General features: G+C 28.2%; 1 protein-coding gene across 1 annotated transcript; it reads left to right on the forward strand.

Annotated features, from left to right (window-relative positions):
- The first annotated feature begins 1,950 nt into the window (after positions 1-1,950).
- LOC122505914 lies at positions 1,951-16,045 on the forward strand. The gene is made up of 3 exons (XM_043617795.1): positions 1,951-2,161; positions 2,343-2,590; positions 15,986-16,045. The coding sequence occupies exons 1-3, from the start codon at positions 1,960-1,962 to the stop codon at positions 16,031-16,033; spliced, it is 498 nt and encodes a 165-aa protein (XP_043473730.1). The 5' UTR covers positions 1,951-1,959; the 3' UTR covers positions 16,034-16,045.
- Positions 16,046-17,638: the final 1,593 nt, after the last annotated feature.

The raw sequence follows: 17,638 nt of genomic DNA on the forward strand, positions 1-17,638 counted from the left end.
TCTTCTTCTTTACTACAATAAACTGTAGTTAATATGTGGCTTCGAAAAATGAGGCCAATTCTATTGATTTATAAGGATTTTAATATTTTGAATGTGTGTTTATCTCAATTCTTTTGAAAAATAAATTACTTCTGATAATGTCCTAAAAAATTAAATTACAATATATGCTAATTGTTTTATAGATTTCCATTCAATAATGAAATGTTATTGGAAACATGGATCAGGAACTTAAATCTTGGACAAGACTTTAAACCTTCTAAGGATGCAGTGTTGTGTTCTGACCATTTTGAAAGAAATTGTTTTGATATTAATTTTAGTAACAGGAAGTTATTTCCTGGTAGTGTTCCCACAATATTTTTACAATATAAATGTGCGTGTGTTTATTGCCATGTTTCAAAAAAGGAGAACCATACTAGAACTTTCCGCAAGTAAGTTTTCAGTTTTCAAACGAAGACTTGTTTCCAAGGTGCAATGTCAATTTTTTAAAATTATAATTTGATTATTACTATAGATTTCCATTGGACGATGGAGTATTATTGAAGAAATGGTTGTTAAACATGAATTTTAAAAATTTTATTCCCAATAGAAAAAGTTTGTTGTGCAGTGACCATTTTTAAGGTGACTGTTTTCGAAGAACTGGTCGAAAATTAAAAGTTTTGACTTTGAAAAAAATGCTACACCTACAATTTTTTTAAGGAGTGAAGGTAATGGTAAGATTTTTCTAATCCATTTTATAGAAAGCTGTAGGGGAGAGTAGGCTACATTGAACCAGCGTCAACAGTGAACCACTTTAATTTTCTGAGAAATGACTGAGTGAAATGTTTTCTTATTTAATATATAAGTTAGTTTTACTGAAACAAACTATGTCCAAAAATTTCGGGCACGTAGATTTATTATTTATAAAGAAAAACTAAAAAAACTGTTTTTCACGTACAAAACAAAAAATTTTGTGGAAATATAATCAAGTTTTTTTTTAAATAGGAAGTGTTAAAAATTAGTAAACTTGTGATTTATTTTGCTTAGGGTATCAACTTCAATATTCCGATGTGATAAAGAATTTTAACTCTTACATAAATTTATTATAAACAATTTTTGTCGTGAATGTCATGTGAATACAGTGAGTGCGGCATCATTGAACCACCCAAAAAAGCAAAGAATTTTCAATTTTAAGAGTTGTAAAGTTGTCTGCTCTACTAATTAGTAAGAAAAATACTGGAAGACATGCTTTCATCACAATTGTAAACGAGATAAACTCAAACTGTCACTTTACCTACCTAACCTGACAGCAAAATATATTAATCTCCTATATTAACAAATAATAACTCTTTAACAACAATTTTCTATTTTTTTGAGTGAAAAATAAGATTTTTTACAATGTTTATGTGGAAATATTATTTTTGAAGTAAATTGTAGTGTTTTATTAGAGGTGGTTCAATGTAGACACAGATCCTTCAAAATAAGAAAAGTGTAACTTGTTAGAAAAAAATTAAATTTAATTATTTAATCATAATAATTTGTGTTTGTAACGTGTGTATTAACTAAAGGAGTACTTCATCTTAATTTTGATACAAAAACCTGATCGAAATTTGTAAAATTAATTTAGTTCTTGGACTTTATAAAATACCCGGTTCAATGTAGCCTACCCTCCCCTAGATATATAATACGAAAAATATTTTAGCGTAATGAATTTAATGAAATTTTAGTATATATAATTACAATAATCAAATTTATTATAACCATTTATACAAAAGAAATAAATTTACTCTACATTTTTAATAAATGATATCCGAAGTAAAAGTATGGTTTCATATGAGTCCAAAGTGCAGAATACAAAACAGGAAATCATGAGTGAAAAAGACATACCCTATATCTTTTATACTCATAATTTTTAGCTTGCATTGTGCACTTTATAAAAATACATGTAACCGTACTCTATCTCAAATAGAATGCTCAGTGGATATGAATTTAAGCCATTCACAGGAACAATGTTTATCACCACCATTAATTTCCGAGGAGGAATTGACAGAAGCAGAATCAAATAAACCAATCACTTTAAATAATTTTCCACCATCGAAAAAGTTTAAATGTACACCAGATTTGGAAAAAGCATCAACTCCTTCCACAACGAAAATTTATGACTTGAATGAAAACAATATTTCAGGTGAGCAAGTAACTTTTTAAGACAATTAAATATTAACATTTTGCATTTCTTTTTAAATTTCTTTATTATTTTCATTTTAAGATAAATATATTTTCCCAAACTGTATAGGGATATTAATCAATTAAAACATCTTGCTATTGAAGGTATTAAAACTTTATTGTTATTGACTTTTCCATTGTAGGAACTTTAGAACCACCAGTTTTAGAACCCTCACAATCGTCTCCAATCTGTGACAAATTGCAGCAAACTGACTTGGGAAAGGAAAGATTATTAATAAAGCATGATCATGGCTACGAGAATTCTCCTAAAACAACCAAGAGGAAGCTTTTAAGGCAGCAGCGAACAATAAAAATCTTAAAACAGAATTCCCGCGTACAGAAGCAGCACATCTTACGCCTTAAAAAGCGTATTACCTCATTGAAAGATATCGTAAGTGAATTGAGACGTACAAGAGCAATTCCAGAATCTGGTTTACAATGTTTAGATTCTATTGCTGATGCCGACGTGTCCCAGTTTTTGCAAAGATTTTTAAGAATCAGAAAAATGATAGTAAAATAACAATTAAAAGAAAGAGGCAATGGAAATGTCAGCGTAAAAACGCAGGTACGGGAATTACTAGAGAAAAATATCCACCAGCTCTTAGGTCGTTTGCCATGACATTACATTTCTATTCACCAAAAGCTTACGGGTTTGTTAGACGTAAATTTTGTAAAGCTTTACCAGATCCCAGTACTTTAAGATCATGGTATTCTTCCGTCGATGGTGATCCTGGTTTCACTAGTGAAAGCTTTAATGCTCTAGCTTTAAAAGTGGAAGATGCAAAAAAATGCAATAAGAAAGTTCTTGTCAGTTTAATGCTAGATGAAATGTCGATTAAAAAGTCTCTGCAGCGTTTGCCTAACGGTAAAGTTTCAGGTTATGTTAACTTAGGAACAGAGATAGAAAATGATGAAACTAATCCTATAGCTAAAGATGCTCTAGTAATGATGGTCGTTTCATTAGATTGTTCTTGGAAAACCCCTATAGCTTATTTTCTGATTAATGGCATTACTTCTGTAACAAATAGATGCTTTAATTCGACTTTCTAACATTGGCGTTGAAGTTACTTCTGTAACGCTCGACGGTCCAACAGAACATTTTAGTACAATGAAAGCTCTTGGAGCCTCTTTTGATTTATTAAACCTAAGGCCTTTTTTTCCTCATCCATGTGAAAATAGAAATGTTTTTGTTAATTTTGATCCTTGTCATTTATTAAAATTAATGCGGAATTGTGTAGGTGCACAAAAGGTGTTAAAAGACCGTTCAGGAAATTTAATAGAATGGAAATATATTGAAAATCTGCAACGTTTGCAGGAAGAAGAAGGTTTGCGAGCAGGCAATAAGCTTACCCAGTGTGCACGCTCTATAACTGTTCTATACCAAAAAAAGAACAGTGTTCTGGAATAAATGTTACAATTTTATCATAGAACCATTCTAGAACTTCGTTCTAGATTTGTTCTGGAACAGTTGTTCTGTATATGTTCTATAACAAACGTGTAACATTTGTTCCAGAACATTTGTTCTAAATTAATTATAGAATTTCGAAGTAACATTGTTCCTACAGTGTTCTAGAACACTGTTACAAAAATGTAATATAACTTTTCTATCACTGTTCTATCATTATAAACACGTGTTTATTTTCACTAAAGGCAGCTTACATAAAGCTTACAAATAGGCTAATTTGAATTAGAATTCATACAAAAAATCTTAACTATAATTCTTGCAAGTCATAACTTTTTAAATGTGCATAATCTTTTATAGAATAAGAGTAGAGAATTTAATAATAGGTTTCACAAATATGTACAAAATGAAAAAAATTGGGTATAAAGAAAAACAATTATATAATTCGTTACAAAGTAAATTTATTCATACAAATGAATGTTTTCTTTACTTATTATTGAAATACAAAGGTAGCATCGAAACTTGGAACAAAACACTATCTTATGCGATATCATGTACCCTTTAAATTAAAGTATTGCAAATGCCTTTTATCCGTCCAACAGAAAATTATTAAATAGATTTTAAAAAATCGTTAAAGTTACTGTTGAAAATACTGATTGCAATTATACTTAGATAGTAATTAGACAACATATATTACTAATACTCATCATTATTATGCTTAAATAAATATCAGACTGTGTCTTATGAAATAATTAATATAAACGAATAGAAACAATGTTTTCCTTAAAAATTTAGCAAAAACGAGAAAGACAGTTTTATTGCAAATGCTTTTTATCCGTCCAACAGAAAGTTATTAAATAGATTTTAAAAAATCGTTAAAGTTACTGTTGAAAATACTGATTGCGATTATACTTAGATAGTAATTAGACAATATTTATTACTAATACTGATCATTATTATGCTTAACCCTTAAACCGCACCCTGGGTGTGCGACACCCATATTCTACCTTTTTACTCTAATATCTCGTTTAAAGTCGTAAAAATTGAACATATGTCGCTATTGGATGACACATTTTGTACTTAACTTTATGTTCCGTGAGGAACATTAGTCTCCCAAGTGTCTTTGTGAATTTGATAACTTTATGAAATTAACAGCGAAAAATTTCTGGGTGGCTGATACCCAGTTTTCGGTTTAAGGTGATTTCAGTAGTTTTAAAAAACATTTTTTTAATTATTAAGAATAAATAAATCATTATGAAACTTATTTTCCTTCAAAATAGATGTACTGAGCTACATAAGATAATTTTTCTGAACCATAATATCCTTTTCCAGCTTGGAGAACACACTTTAAAGTCCCCGGGTGTCGCACACCCAGTGTGCGGTTTAAGGATGGATTCGGAAGTGTGCGGTTTAAGGGTTAAATAAATGTCAGACTGTGTCTTTTAAAATAATTAATATAAATTATATAAAAAAACAAAAACAATGTTTTTCTTAAAAATTAAGCAAAAACGAGAAAGTCAGTTTTCAGCTTGCTGACTCTGCCTTCGAGCACTTTTCCTTCTACAAAAAATTATTTATTTAGCATAGCATACACCAGCTATAGTTTATTAAAAAATTTATAAATTTTCAAATTACTTTATTTTTGCTTTCTCATAAAGGAAGCCTTATAGTGATGTCCATTTCCGAATTTTTTAGAATCAATTATTTTTACAAATTTTCAAGTGTAGTATATATAATTCGTTGAGAGGAACAAATGTCCGGATGTATGTGTGTATGTATGTGTGTGTGTGTGTGTATGTATGTCACCGATTCTTGTGGACAAATTTTCTCTTACACGTCTTGACGGATTTTGATAAAATTTTATAGGTGTATTACGGTCATGAATACTAAAAATCAGACAGAAGGATTTTCAAAAATATCTAAAAAAAAATTTTTTCAACAATTTTTTAATTTTTGAAAAAATTAATTTTTGGATTTTTGAAAATAACTTTTTTCTATATTAAAATTTTCATTAATTCTTGGCAAAATTGCATTCCTGACATAAAAACGAATCGATTCATGTATATAAAGTATATATTTTATCAATATTTATAGAATTAATAAATATTTTAGATTTTCATAAAAAAATTGAAATTTTGTATTTTTTGAAATTTTATCTTAATACTTTAAAATAATTATTCTATAATAAAAAAATTGAATAATTAATTTTTTTTTCAGGGTACTTTACCCGGTAGAAACTTTCTATTAAAACTATTACGAAAATGACCATAACGTTCACATTTTTTTACCTAGAGAGTTAAAAATTGGCACACGTGTATTTTTACGCGTAGATCACACGAGAAATATAGCTAATGCGATTAAAAATTAATTTTGTTCGATTTTCGTAAAAAAGACATATAGAAAATAAAAATATATATATATATTATAGGAAAAATATTTTTTGAATTAATTTTCATAGCGTTTACAGTGAAAAAATAAAATCTCTTTTTGTGTACTCAAAAATATTTTAACTCCAGCTGGTTCTCACAATTCCTAATCTAGTGGTCAATTCTTTTCAATTAAAATTCAGAATATAAAAACTATAAAAATTTGTTTTTAAAGAATTAATTAGCAGATATGAACAGAAGAAATTAATTTATAAATAATTATTTATTCAAAATAATGTTTTTATAGGTTTCTATAATATCCTTCGTTACATATATAGTGTAACTAATACTTGTTTTATTTAATTTTTTTTTATTTATTGTAATTAATAAATGTTTTTATAAAATAAATGAGAATACATAATAAAGTTTTTAAATAAAATTAAACTAAATTTATATATTTATTTATTTAAAATTTTTTAATTTTATAAAAATTATAATATATTGAACATATTTATAGTTTAACATTGTTCTCCTTTTTTCCACTGCTCAATTATATTATAAATGATTTATATAATTTTATTTTTAACAAATCTTCTGGACGAACCCTTTTGTACATAGTTTTTCAAAAGTTTGCAAAACCGCAATTTTTATACATTGAGGAAGCTAAATGGTCATGAAATGAACAACTTTTTTCTCTTTTGTATTGTTGGTTCGCAGTTCAGCATCTTCGTCCTCAAAGGCTTATAAATATGAAATATGTTTTTAAAGTTGTACCTTAAAGTCGTATGTATATATTTTTTTAGTAAAGATGCCAAAGGATATTTGTAATCTGACAAAGAGGCAAAAATCGCGTTTGATTCAAAGCGAATCTAAAAAGATAAAACTTGATTTTCCTGCTGCTACGTGTGTTACAACTAAAGGTAATAATTCCAATGCTACTGCTCCTGTCTCATCAGTCGTTTTCAACAAGTTAATAGTAGGTGAACCTCTTCAGTCTTTTAGTAGAGATAATAATAAAATAACAACTGACTATATAATATCTGACGATTTATCTCCTAATCATAATTTAGAAATTGAAGCAGCTTCCATTCAAGAACTTAATATACACACCATGCAAGAAGATTCTATTGATCAAAGTTATAATGGTTTTGAAAGTAATGTTGTAAATAGCGATTTGTCAGATAGAGATCATAAGAACTCTGCGTATGAAAATGAAAATAGTAGTAGCGATTTAGATTTATTAACTGATTTGAAAAACATTATTTTAGAAGGAAATTTAAGTCATAGATTAACAAATAAGTTGCTCAATGTTTTAATTAAGCATGGCCACACTGAATTACCGAAAGATAGACGTACTTTCATGAAAACTCCAAAAAATTCTACTTTAAATTTATCACCACTGGGTCCAGGAAATTATTATCACTTTGGTTTGTCTTCAAGCATTGAAAATTCTATAAAGAAATATTTTTAAAAAGTTCCGAATGCAATAAAAATTAATGTACACTTTGATGCTATGCCTCTTGTAAAAAGTTCAGGAAGTAATTTTTATACGATATTGGGAGCAATAGTTGAGAAATTTTATACGGAACCTTTTGTGATCGGTGTGTATCACGGATACTCAAAACCTGATAATTTTAATGAACTCTTAAGACCCTTTGTAACTGAATCTATTAAATATTTACAAGAGGGCGTAAAAGTAGAAGTCAAAATTGTACAAGTCACAATTGATGCGGTTGTTGCCAATGCACCAGCTAAGGCTGAAATAATTGGAACAAAAGGCCATACCGGGTATTTTGGATGTCCTAAATGTATTCAGGAAGGCGTACATTTCAGGAATCGTATGACTTTTCCTGAAATTCATTCAACTGCTAGAACACATGATTCTTTCAAAAATAGATTACATCCTGAACACCACAAGACTTATTCATGCTTGGAGGAAATATTGACGGATATAATTCAACAAGTACCAATCGATTACATGCATTGCGTTTGTCTCGGTTTGGTTCGTCGCTTGTTGTGGTTTTTAGTTCACGGCCTTTCAGTTGTGCGATTAAAAAGTGAGGAAATTCAAAGCCTTTCTAAAAATTTGATAAAACTCGGGAAATTTATTCCTAGAGAATTCGCACGAAAACCTAGGGCACTAACAGACATATCTCGGTGGAAAGCAACTGAATGTAGACAATTTCTTTTGTATACAGGCATGATTGTTTTAAAATCTATCCTTCGAAATGAATTTTATGTACATTTTCTAGCATTAAGTGTTTCAATTCGAATATTAGCAGATGAAGAATTATGTTTAGACACAAATTGGCAGCTTTTCGCTCACAATCTTTTAGTTTGGCTTGTCGAAAATTATTCGAGTTTGTATGGTGCAGAGTATGTAACATACAATGTTCACGTACTTTTACAATTAATGGAATGTGTAAAAAATTTCAGTCCTTTGGGTACGTTCAGCGCTTTCAAATTTGAAAATTATTTACACAAAATTAAAAATGAAGTTAAAACTTGCAGTAGACCATTAACTCAATTCGTAAACAGAATAACTGAGAAAAGTCAAATTAGTAAAACCTCGTACCCTGAAACTAAGTTTCCTGTTTCTTATTATAAAAATAAATTTTTAACCGACTCAGAAATCGCGTATTTGCAATATTCAGGATTCAGAATATCAAGTGAAAAAATAACAATTGCTGTTTATTGCATGATGGCTCAGTAGTACTTATAAAAAAATATTTAAAGAATCAAATAATTTAATTTTAGAAGTTAAAAAATTCGCAAACCTGGAATGTTTTTTCATTGATCCCTGCGATTCAAAGAAACTTGGGATTTTTTCAGTTAGTCTAACAACGATGTCAAATGTAGTAAAAGTAAAAGCAAATCAAGTTAAACGAAAGTGTTTAAAAATGGAATTAGAAGATAAGAATTGCGTAATTATTTCAATGTTGCATGCAAATAATTAATAATGGAAATATGTTTGATTTGAATTTAATTTGTAATATAAAACTTAAAATATGTACTCCATATAAGAACAGTCATCTTCATAAAGGCTTGTGAGATTTAAAATATGTATAACGTATTTCAATAAAAAGATTTCTAGAAACAACTTGATATCTATTTAATAAAGCCTACCTAATTATTTTTTTTACAACACCAAATTTGAAAAATAGAATCCTGTGTGGAAATTGAATCTGGGCGCTAGCCATGCTATGTCCGGGGAGCCCAACTACAAGCTAGCCCCTGACCAGAAAACTAACTTTATCATGGCTAACTCGGGCTATTTCCACACGGGATATTTTGTAAGTTAAATTAATAGATGTATAAATTTATGATATAACAAATAAATGGGATATATAATTAATGAAACTGAGTACAGTTGAGAAAACTATGTTTTACTCAATTATTTTAGATATACAGTTCTTGATTTGTTGTAGATTTTTTACTTAACAGCGGTCTAGATAATTTTTTTAATACTGATACAGATCTGTTAAATGATACTGATCAAGAACTATTACAAAACATTTTTATAGGTCTGTTCTATAATAGTGTTCTAGAATTGTTACAGATTTTATTTATAACTACTAGAACCAAAAGGGCGCGCGTTGCGCGCCCACTCCTGGTCCTTTGACACACAAAATAAAACCTTAATGTAACCTTACATTAAATCTTAATTTAATAAAAACATATATGTTTATATTTTAATAATTATTTTTCTGTTAATAAGATTGTTTAAAAAATTTTTAATTTTTTTAATCTAAGTTTGACGAATTGAATTTTCTATAAAAAATTACACGTTAATGCCTATAAAAAATTCTCATTCTGGAGAAAATCACCTTTAAAATAAGCCTAAAATCATTAAAAAGCATTCAGTATTTTAGAAGTCATTAAAATTTTTGTAAAACATTGAAAATTATCATTTTTTAAAAATGTCTAAATAAAATATTGATTAAATGACTTGAAAAATTATGTACAAACTCCAAGGATTAATTTAAAAAGAGAAAAATCAGTAACCTTCTATATTACAGAAATTGTGTAGATTTTTCTGCCAAAATACAGGCGAAATTTTTTTTAAATTAATACTTGGAGTTTTGCACATCAATACAGGGTAATTTAATTTTCCCAAAATATTGAGAACATTCTTGAATTTGCAATTGTTTTAAAGAATTGTTAATAACAATTTAAAAATTTCATTTTTTAACAATCCCTTTATTTTATCATTAAAGTATAGACTTTAAGCTTAAATTAAAAAAAATTACTTAATTATTACTTTCTCATAGAGGAAGTATTGTAATAGCAAAATTTTTCGAGTTCGATTTTTTGATATATCTTTATCTTATTTGACCTCAGGAGTTGCGGACATAAAGTGAGCGTACTTTGTGATAGATTAATAAAGTTTAACTAAATTTTTTTTGGATTTTTAATTTTCCAAAAACACGTTTTTTGCCCATAACTTTAAAAAAATGTTAGGACACCTATAAATGTTTTTCCATAATTTTGTAGAGTTTTTTTAAACGCATCTTTTGAGTTCTAATTGAACATTTTTCGTCCATATTACCGGAGATATTAAACTTTTAAAAATCATAAATTTTGGAAAAAAATATTTTTTTGAAAATTTTGTTAAAAAATGTAGAAGTAATCTTAAAATTATCGTTACCAACTTGTAGAGCATTATAAAACGATTCGATTGACTTATTTTTGAACCTAATTCGATAATAAATTTCGAAATTATTGGTATTTTAAAAACCAAAAATTGTGGAAAATGACATTTTCTCAACGTTTTTGTTTGAAAATTTTTGTTTAACTATTAAACTATTATAACTATATTGTAGAGTATTTAAAACTACATTGATTGACCTAAGATTCAATCACTTTTACCATATTTATAAAAAGTTATTCATATATTTTCCTATTATTATTATTATCTCTATGAGGAAGCAAAGTGTTCATGAAATGAGCGCACCAAAATTATAAAAAATATACAACTTGGCAGCGGTTTCTTTATTTGTTTCAAAGTAATAATAGCATGAAAATAAAATGATCTAAAACTTTAACACCAAATTACTTTAACAATACAATTTTTTTTGAAAAAGTTTCCCTTATTGTGAAAAAATTTTTTTTTCCTTATTGGGTCAAAACCCATTATATTAAAACATCAAAGATGTTTTTGTTGGGATTAAATTATTCTCTAATTAATGATTTATTACCATTTATTAAATCAATTTTAATTAATTGTGCACTATCTGCAAAAATTATGTAAATGCTACATTTTAGTGCTATAAATAATTTTTTCATTTTGCAAAATGTATTAATTAACATTTTTCCCGTCTAAGACACTAAAACTCAATATAAGTATTCAAAAATTAAACTTAAAAGTAAAATTTAATTAACTTTCCAAAATCATTAAAAAATTTCTTGACTTTGTCTTGTTTAATAAAATTAATATAATTTTGGAAATACTTTACATGTTTTAATGTTCTTTAGATAAAGCTGAAATAAGCATTCAGTTTATTTTAATTCAATTAATGTTAATAGTATTAATTTATGCTAATAGTATTTAACATTAAAATCTACAAGTAAATATGTAAATAAAAAGCCAAACATGACAGAATTTTATGTATTATCCTAACTTCAATGCTTGGCCATTTCTAGTTAAAAAAAGTATCAAGCTAAAACAAAAATTGTCTGTTTCAAAACATTTACAATATAAAATGTTTTTTGCCGTTTTTCGCGAATTTTTTTTTTAAAGTAAGAATTTTTTTGAATGAAATAAAACATTTCTACTATGTTGTTCATATATTTAACTGTAACTCATATTTTTTATAAGCGTTTATATCAAAAATCTTCCAAATTAGGAGCTATTGCATATAGAGCTGCTCCGCCGGAGTTCATGACTGCCGTGCAGTCCTGAGCCAACAAATTTTGTCCGAAAGCAAAAAATCAAGTTTATTCATATTTTATAAATATTTTATTATTAAGTGAACTAACTTTTAAGTGAAAATATTAAAAATTGACACTACTTTAAAAAAAAATTCGATTTTTTGCCTACTTTTTTGCAACTTTCTTATTTTAAAAAAGGTACTAAAAATTTTTTTTCTTTTCAAGTTTAGTTCACTTAATAATAAATTTAATAACGAACAATTTCCAATTTTTTATTTTAAAATCGGTCAATAACTTTTTGAGCTACACTGCACGGCAATTTTAAAAATCCTGTTTTGAGAAAAACGCATTTAAAAAAATAGTATCAAAAATTGATATTTAGGGGAGAGTCTCCAGTTGTGAGACACCTCCAGTTGTGAGACAGTCAATTTTTTTTAACATGCAATATTAAAAAGCCGATTGGTTTATATAAAAACATTTCTTTTTATATGAGCCAACTTTTTCGTGTACGCCGAAGCGGATATATAAACTGTTTTTGTTAAATACCAACACTGTGTGTGATAATCGACTAAAAAGCGTTTTTTCAATAAATGCAAAGTACTTTTTTTCCAAGTTAATTAATTGGAAAAGGTAAATGTAATGCATTTTCTTTTAGTGTTTTCCTTATATTTCGTGATGCAATATTGCATTGTTCCAATCTACGGTTGAAAATTATTTAATTTTCCTTTTTCAAAATAGCGCCAATTTCTGGGTGTGAGACACAGCATATCACCAGTTGTGAGACGGTGTCAACAACCATCTGGGCAGCATAAAAAATACGACTTTGCAGGCATACTATTTAAATGTTGTTTTTATTTTTTTTTTTCTAGTATTTTTGGGCATGTCAAGTGGAAAAAAGTCAATTGATTCAGAAGAAATCAATTTTAATGCTCTTGTTGAAGCTATTAAATTGTGTTTATTTGATAGTCATATTTTGGCGAATAAATATTATTATTATAATGATTCTAGAACTGGCACCTTATTATTATGGCACCTGTTTATTACCTTCAAGACTCTAATTTTGAACTGAAATAAAAAATATTCTTTTTTTGTTTAAGACAACATAAACTTTTTTATAATAAAAAACTGGGTACTGGTTTAAGATTTATTAAAAAAATATTAAACCATGTAAAGTATTTCTGAAATTATATTAATTTTTTAATAAAACAAGGCAAACTTAAGGACGAGATCAAGCATTTTTAAAATGATTCTAGAAAGTTATTTAAATTTCTTTACAAGTTTAATTGTTGAAAAAGTAGATAATGTTAGTGACTTAGGCGGGAAAGTTGTTAATTTATTACTTGCATTTCTTAATTACAAAAAAGAAAAATCATTTTATATCACTAAAAAGTAGTATTTTACACAATTTTTAAAAACTTACCTCCTTATCCTTATTTTTAATCACAAAAATTTTTTTCGTCTTTTAATTTTGAAAAGAGAAAAAAAGTGTTCTTCACATTGCACTTTTATTTTTCTGTATTATATAATGCGAAAATCTGTTAATAAACTATAACTACACTGTAAAAAAAGAGAGTTAAATTTTAACTCCCCAGGGGATTCTATAAAAGTCGCACCCATTGGGGAGTTAATGCCAGGGGAGTTAAATAAAGAGAGTTAAAACTTCACACCCAAATGCTAACTCCCCAATGAAAAAATAACTCGCGCGGGTGTTGAATGAAGGGAGTTAGAAATTAACTCTCTTTTGGAGTTGATTTTTAACTCGAAAAATTTCACTCCAAACTCCCGAGTCCGTTAACTCCATAAATTTTTTACAGTGTATATATGTATACTCAAGTATAAAATAGACTACCAACTCTCTCTCCTCTCTCTCTCTCTGGTCACTCAATAGACGGCCTACTGGTTGAAAGAAACCCTTCAAACAATAGGCCAGGTACTCTACACGGAGAAAAAAATCAGGGCTTTGTAGCATGGAGTGGTCTGTACCTTTAGCGCATGGGCGCTTCCTTGCGGCGAAAGAACGAACTCGTACGATTGCAGCAAGGCTCCTTACTAAAATAGGGCGAGCTCTTGCTGCAATCGTACAAATTCGTTCTTTCGCCGTAAGAAAGCGCCCATGCGCTAAAGGTACAGACCACTCCATGCTAAAAAGCCCTGATTTTTTTCTCCGTGTAGCAGGCCTTTCGTTTCTCTTTAAATTTTATATATATATATATATATATATATATATATATATATATATATATATATATATATCTTTCAAATATCTTTCTGTCTTCTTCTTTCTAAATAAATAACATAAATCGGTCCCTGTTTATAACGCAGAAAATCTAACGCTACTGCTTTCTTCCTCTTTCCAAATAGAAATAACATAAATCGGTCTCTGTTTATAACGCAGAAAATCTAACGCTATTGCTTTCTTTCTCTTTCGAGGATAAGCAACATTAGACTGTCTCTCTTTACCTAATTTGCATATCTACTCGTTTCATATTAAGGATTATATATTTTGGTTCCAAATATTTTTTGTAACTGTTCTAGAACATTGTTCTACATCAGTTACAGAATCGTTATAGAACAATGTTCTAGTTTTGTTCTAGAATTGTTACAGACTTTTGTTCCTATTTTGTGCCCCCAGGGGGACGACATTTTGACCTGCCTGTTCCTCAGCAGTTATAGAACTTGTTATTTTTTGTTCCAGAATAGTTACATAACTGTTCTGCAACTTTGGACACTGGGTAAGAAACGACATATTCAGTATTGGAAAATGAAAATGAAAGTTGCTTTGGCTGCTCAAACTTTGAGTAGTAGTGTAGCTGATAGCATTGAGTTTTGTAATTTAGATTTGCATTTAAAAGAATTTGAGGGAAGTGAAGCAACAGTTAGATTCATAAGATGCGTTGATAGAATATTTGATTTCCTTAATTCCAGGAACCCTTTTGCAAAAGGATTTAAGTCTCCTCTGAAGGTTTGCAATGAAGCAGATTGGCGTTCAACTGTCTTAACGGAAGTAGAGTATTTAAAGGGTATTACTGATGTCAGTGGAAAGTTGATGCTTAAAACTAGAAAATATGTTCCTTTCATCGGATTTATAACTGCTGTTGACAGTATAATCCAAATTTTCGATACTTATGTAAAGGCACCTGGTTCTCAATTACGCTATCTTTTAACGTATAAATTTAGACAAGATCATTTGGAACTTTTCTTTTGTGCCATCAGAAGTTGTTCATCACAAGTTTGCATTTCAGTTCTGCCTATAAACGTCTCTTAATTCATCATGAGGTGGAGGCAGTTAATGAAAATTCAGAAGCCATGGATTCCACAAAAGTTTTAATAGTCCTATCTACACGGAAATTCAGAAAAGACCATTATGATCCACAGGTGTATGACAAAATGTTAAATATTAGAGTAGCAAAAAAATATGGTCTAATGAATAATTATGAAGAGAACACTGCAGAAACAGACTTTTCCAATGAATTTGATAATTCACAATTGAATCTTCCTAATTATATCACTCAGTTTTCGAGATCTTGTGTCGCATACATAGCCGGCTGGGTTAAAAAATTAGTGGACGACAATAAGCCTATACAAAAGAAATATGCAAAACTTACATTAATGTTCGTTTCTACGCTGCCACAAAACTTGCTTCAGAAAATTTGATTGGTATGAAAATCAGAAATCATCTTACGAGACAGATTATTTGGGCACGTCAGTAGTAAATTAGAAAATACTTGTTGTTAATGTTGCACCGTGTTGATGTTGATTTTAGTATGCGATTATTGATATTTATTCTTACAGTTATTAAATTATATAAAAAATTATGCTTTCTGCTTTTTCATTTAAAACATTGCTGCTGTTATACCTTTTTTCCTTTAACCTGTGGGTGATGACCACAACCTCTCAAAAATGACAAATTATTTGTGTACGATGTCAGGCTGTGTTTTTGTTCAATAATAGTAGAATAAATTAAAATGATTACAAATTTTAACAGTCATACAAGAAGATTTAACAATTTTTAGTGAAATCATTACAGAAAAAATCAAATAACTAAAATATTGAATGAAATTTTGTGTTAAAATTTTTATTTTATATTTTAATGAAATCACCGTGAACGTGTATCGTTCTTCTTCCCATATATATTTTATTCTTGCAGTTATTAAACATTTTAACTACTGGACGTGTTACCCTCGAAGAAATCTAGAAAACATTGGACCCTGTTATTATACCAGAAAAAAGGAACAACTCTTTATTTTAAAAAAGTGAAGTATATTATAAATAAGAATTGTACATAAATACTATTTAGATAAACATTTGATTTCAACATTTTTTCATTGCGATAAATAAAATTTACCATAAAATAATTCTTGATTAAGTAAAATATGTTTTATATAAATATTAGAAAAACCGCCGACAAGTTATATATATTTTTGTTATAATTTTGGAACTCATTTCATGAACAGTTTACTTCTTTATAGAGATAATAATAATAAAAATATATGAATAACTTTTTATAAATAATATATGGTAAAAATGATTAAATCTTGAATCAATCAATGTATTTAAAATACCCTACAAGGTAATTATAAGTTATAATAGTTTAATAGTTGAAGAAAAGTTTTCAAATAAAAAAGTTGAGAAAATGTCATTTTCCACAATTTTTGGTTTTGAAATACCAATAATTTTGCAATTTATGATCGAATTAGGTTGAAAAATAGGTCGATCGAAGCGTTTTTTAATGCTCTACAAGTTAATAACGATACTTTTAAAGTTACTTCTACATTTTCCACAAAATTTTCAAAAAAGTCATATTTATCGAAATTTTAGATTTCTAAAAGTTTAATATCTCGTGTAAATTCGTAAATATGATTTTGTAACTGATGAAGTCAAATAACATAAAGACATGTCAAAAAATCGAACTCAAAAAATTTTGGTACATAATACTTCCTCTGTGAGGAAGCAATATAACAATTTTTATTTGACCTAATCGTAAAAACAATAATTATTATTATAGGTACTACGTTAAAATATTTGCAAGTTCCTAGCAGTGACAATATTTAAAATATTTATTCAGCAATTTATAAATATTACAAATCTCATGAATCCGGGAAAAAATAATGGTTTCGTGATAGACGTCTCATTTAAAAAGAAAAGAATATTTTGAGTCGTGATTTTTTAGTAAATTTAGAGAAATGCTCTGGGACCAGCGCTGCTCTCAGAATTTAAACAAATTTTGATAAATAATAATTGAAAAAAATTGTTTAAATATACGGAAAAAGGGGGTTATGAATACAGTTTGATATAGACGTCTTATTTTGAGAGGATAAAATATTTCGGGTTCATATTTGGAGGGGTGATAGAGGAAGACTTTCCGAGGAGCGGCCCTCTCCGTTTTTGCAATAATTTTGCGAAGAAAGTATTTTATTAACGATTGAAAGTGGAGTAATTTGAGATTAATACATTTCCTCAGTTCAAGTCGCGACCACTTCCGAGAATTAGCGCCACCTCCTTGACCACTGACACATAGATCCACTTGTCTGTGTGCTTGCCGCCATATTGTTCAAAACTTTCGCCGACAAAGCCAAAAATCCAACTGTTCTAATTTCGTTTTTCAACATTTATTTCAAAAATTACTTGCAATTTTCGAAAATATTCTTTATCATCATGAATGCCCCTAATTATCATGATAAATTGGAACTAAATAATAACGTTTTTTCTATATTTATTATTGTTGTCAAGAACGGATGTCAGTTACTGTATACATATACCGTTTACTGTAGCAGTTTTCAGTTTTTAATAGAAAATTATT

The sequence above is a fragment of the Leptopilina heterotoma genome, unplaced genomic scaffold (assembly GCF_015476425.1).
Source record: "Leptopilina heterotoma isolate Lh14 unplaced genomic scaffold, ASM1547642v1 Lhet_38, whole genome shotgun sequence".
Classification (NCBI taxonomy): domain Eukaryota; kingdom Metazoa; phylum Arthropoda; class Insecta; order Hymenoptera; family Figitidae; genus Leptopilina; species Leptopilina heterotoma.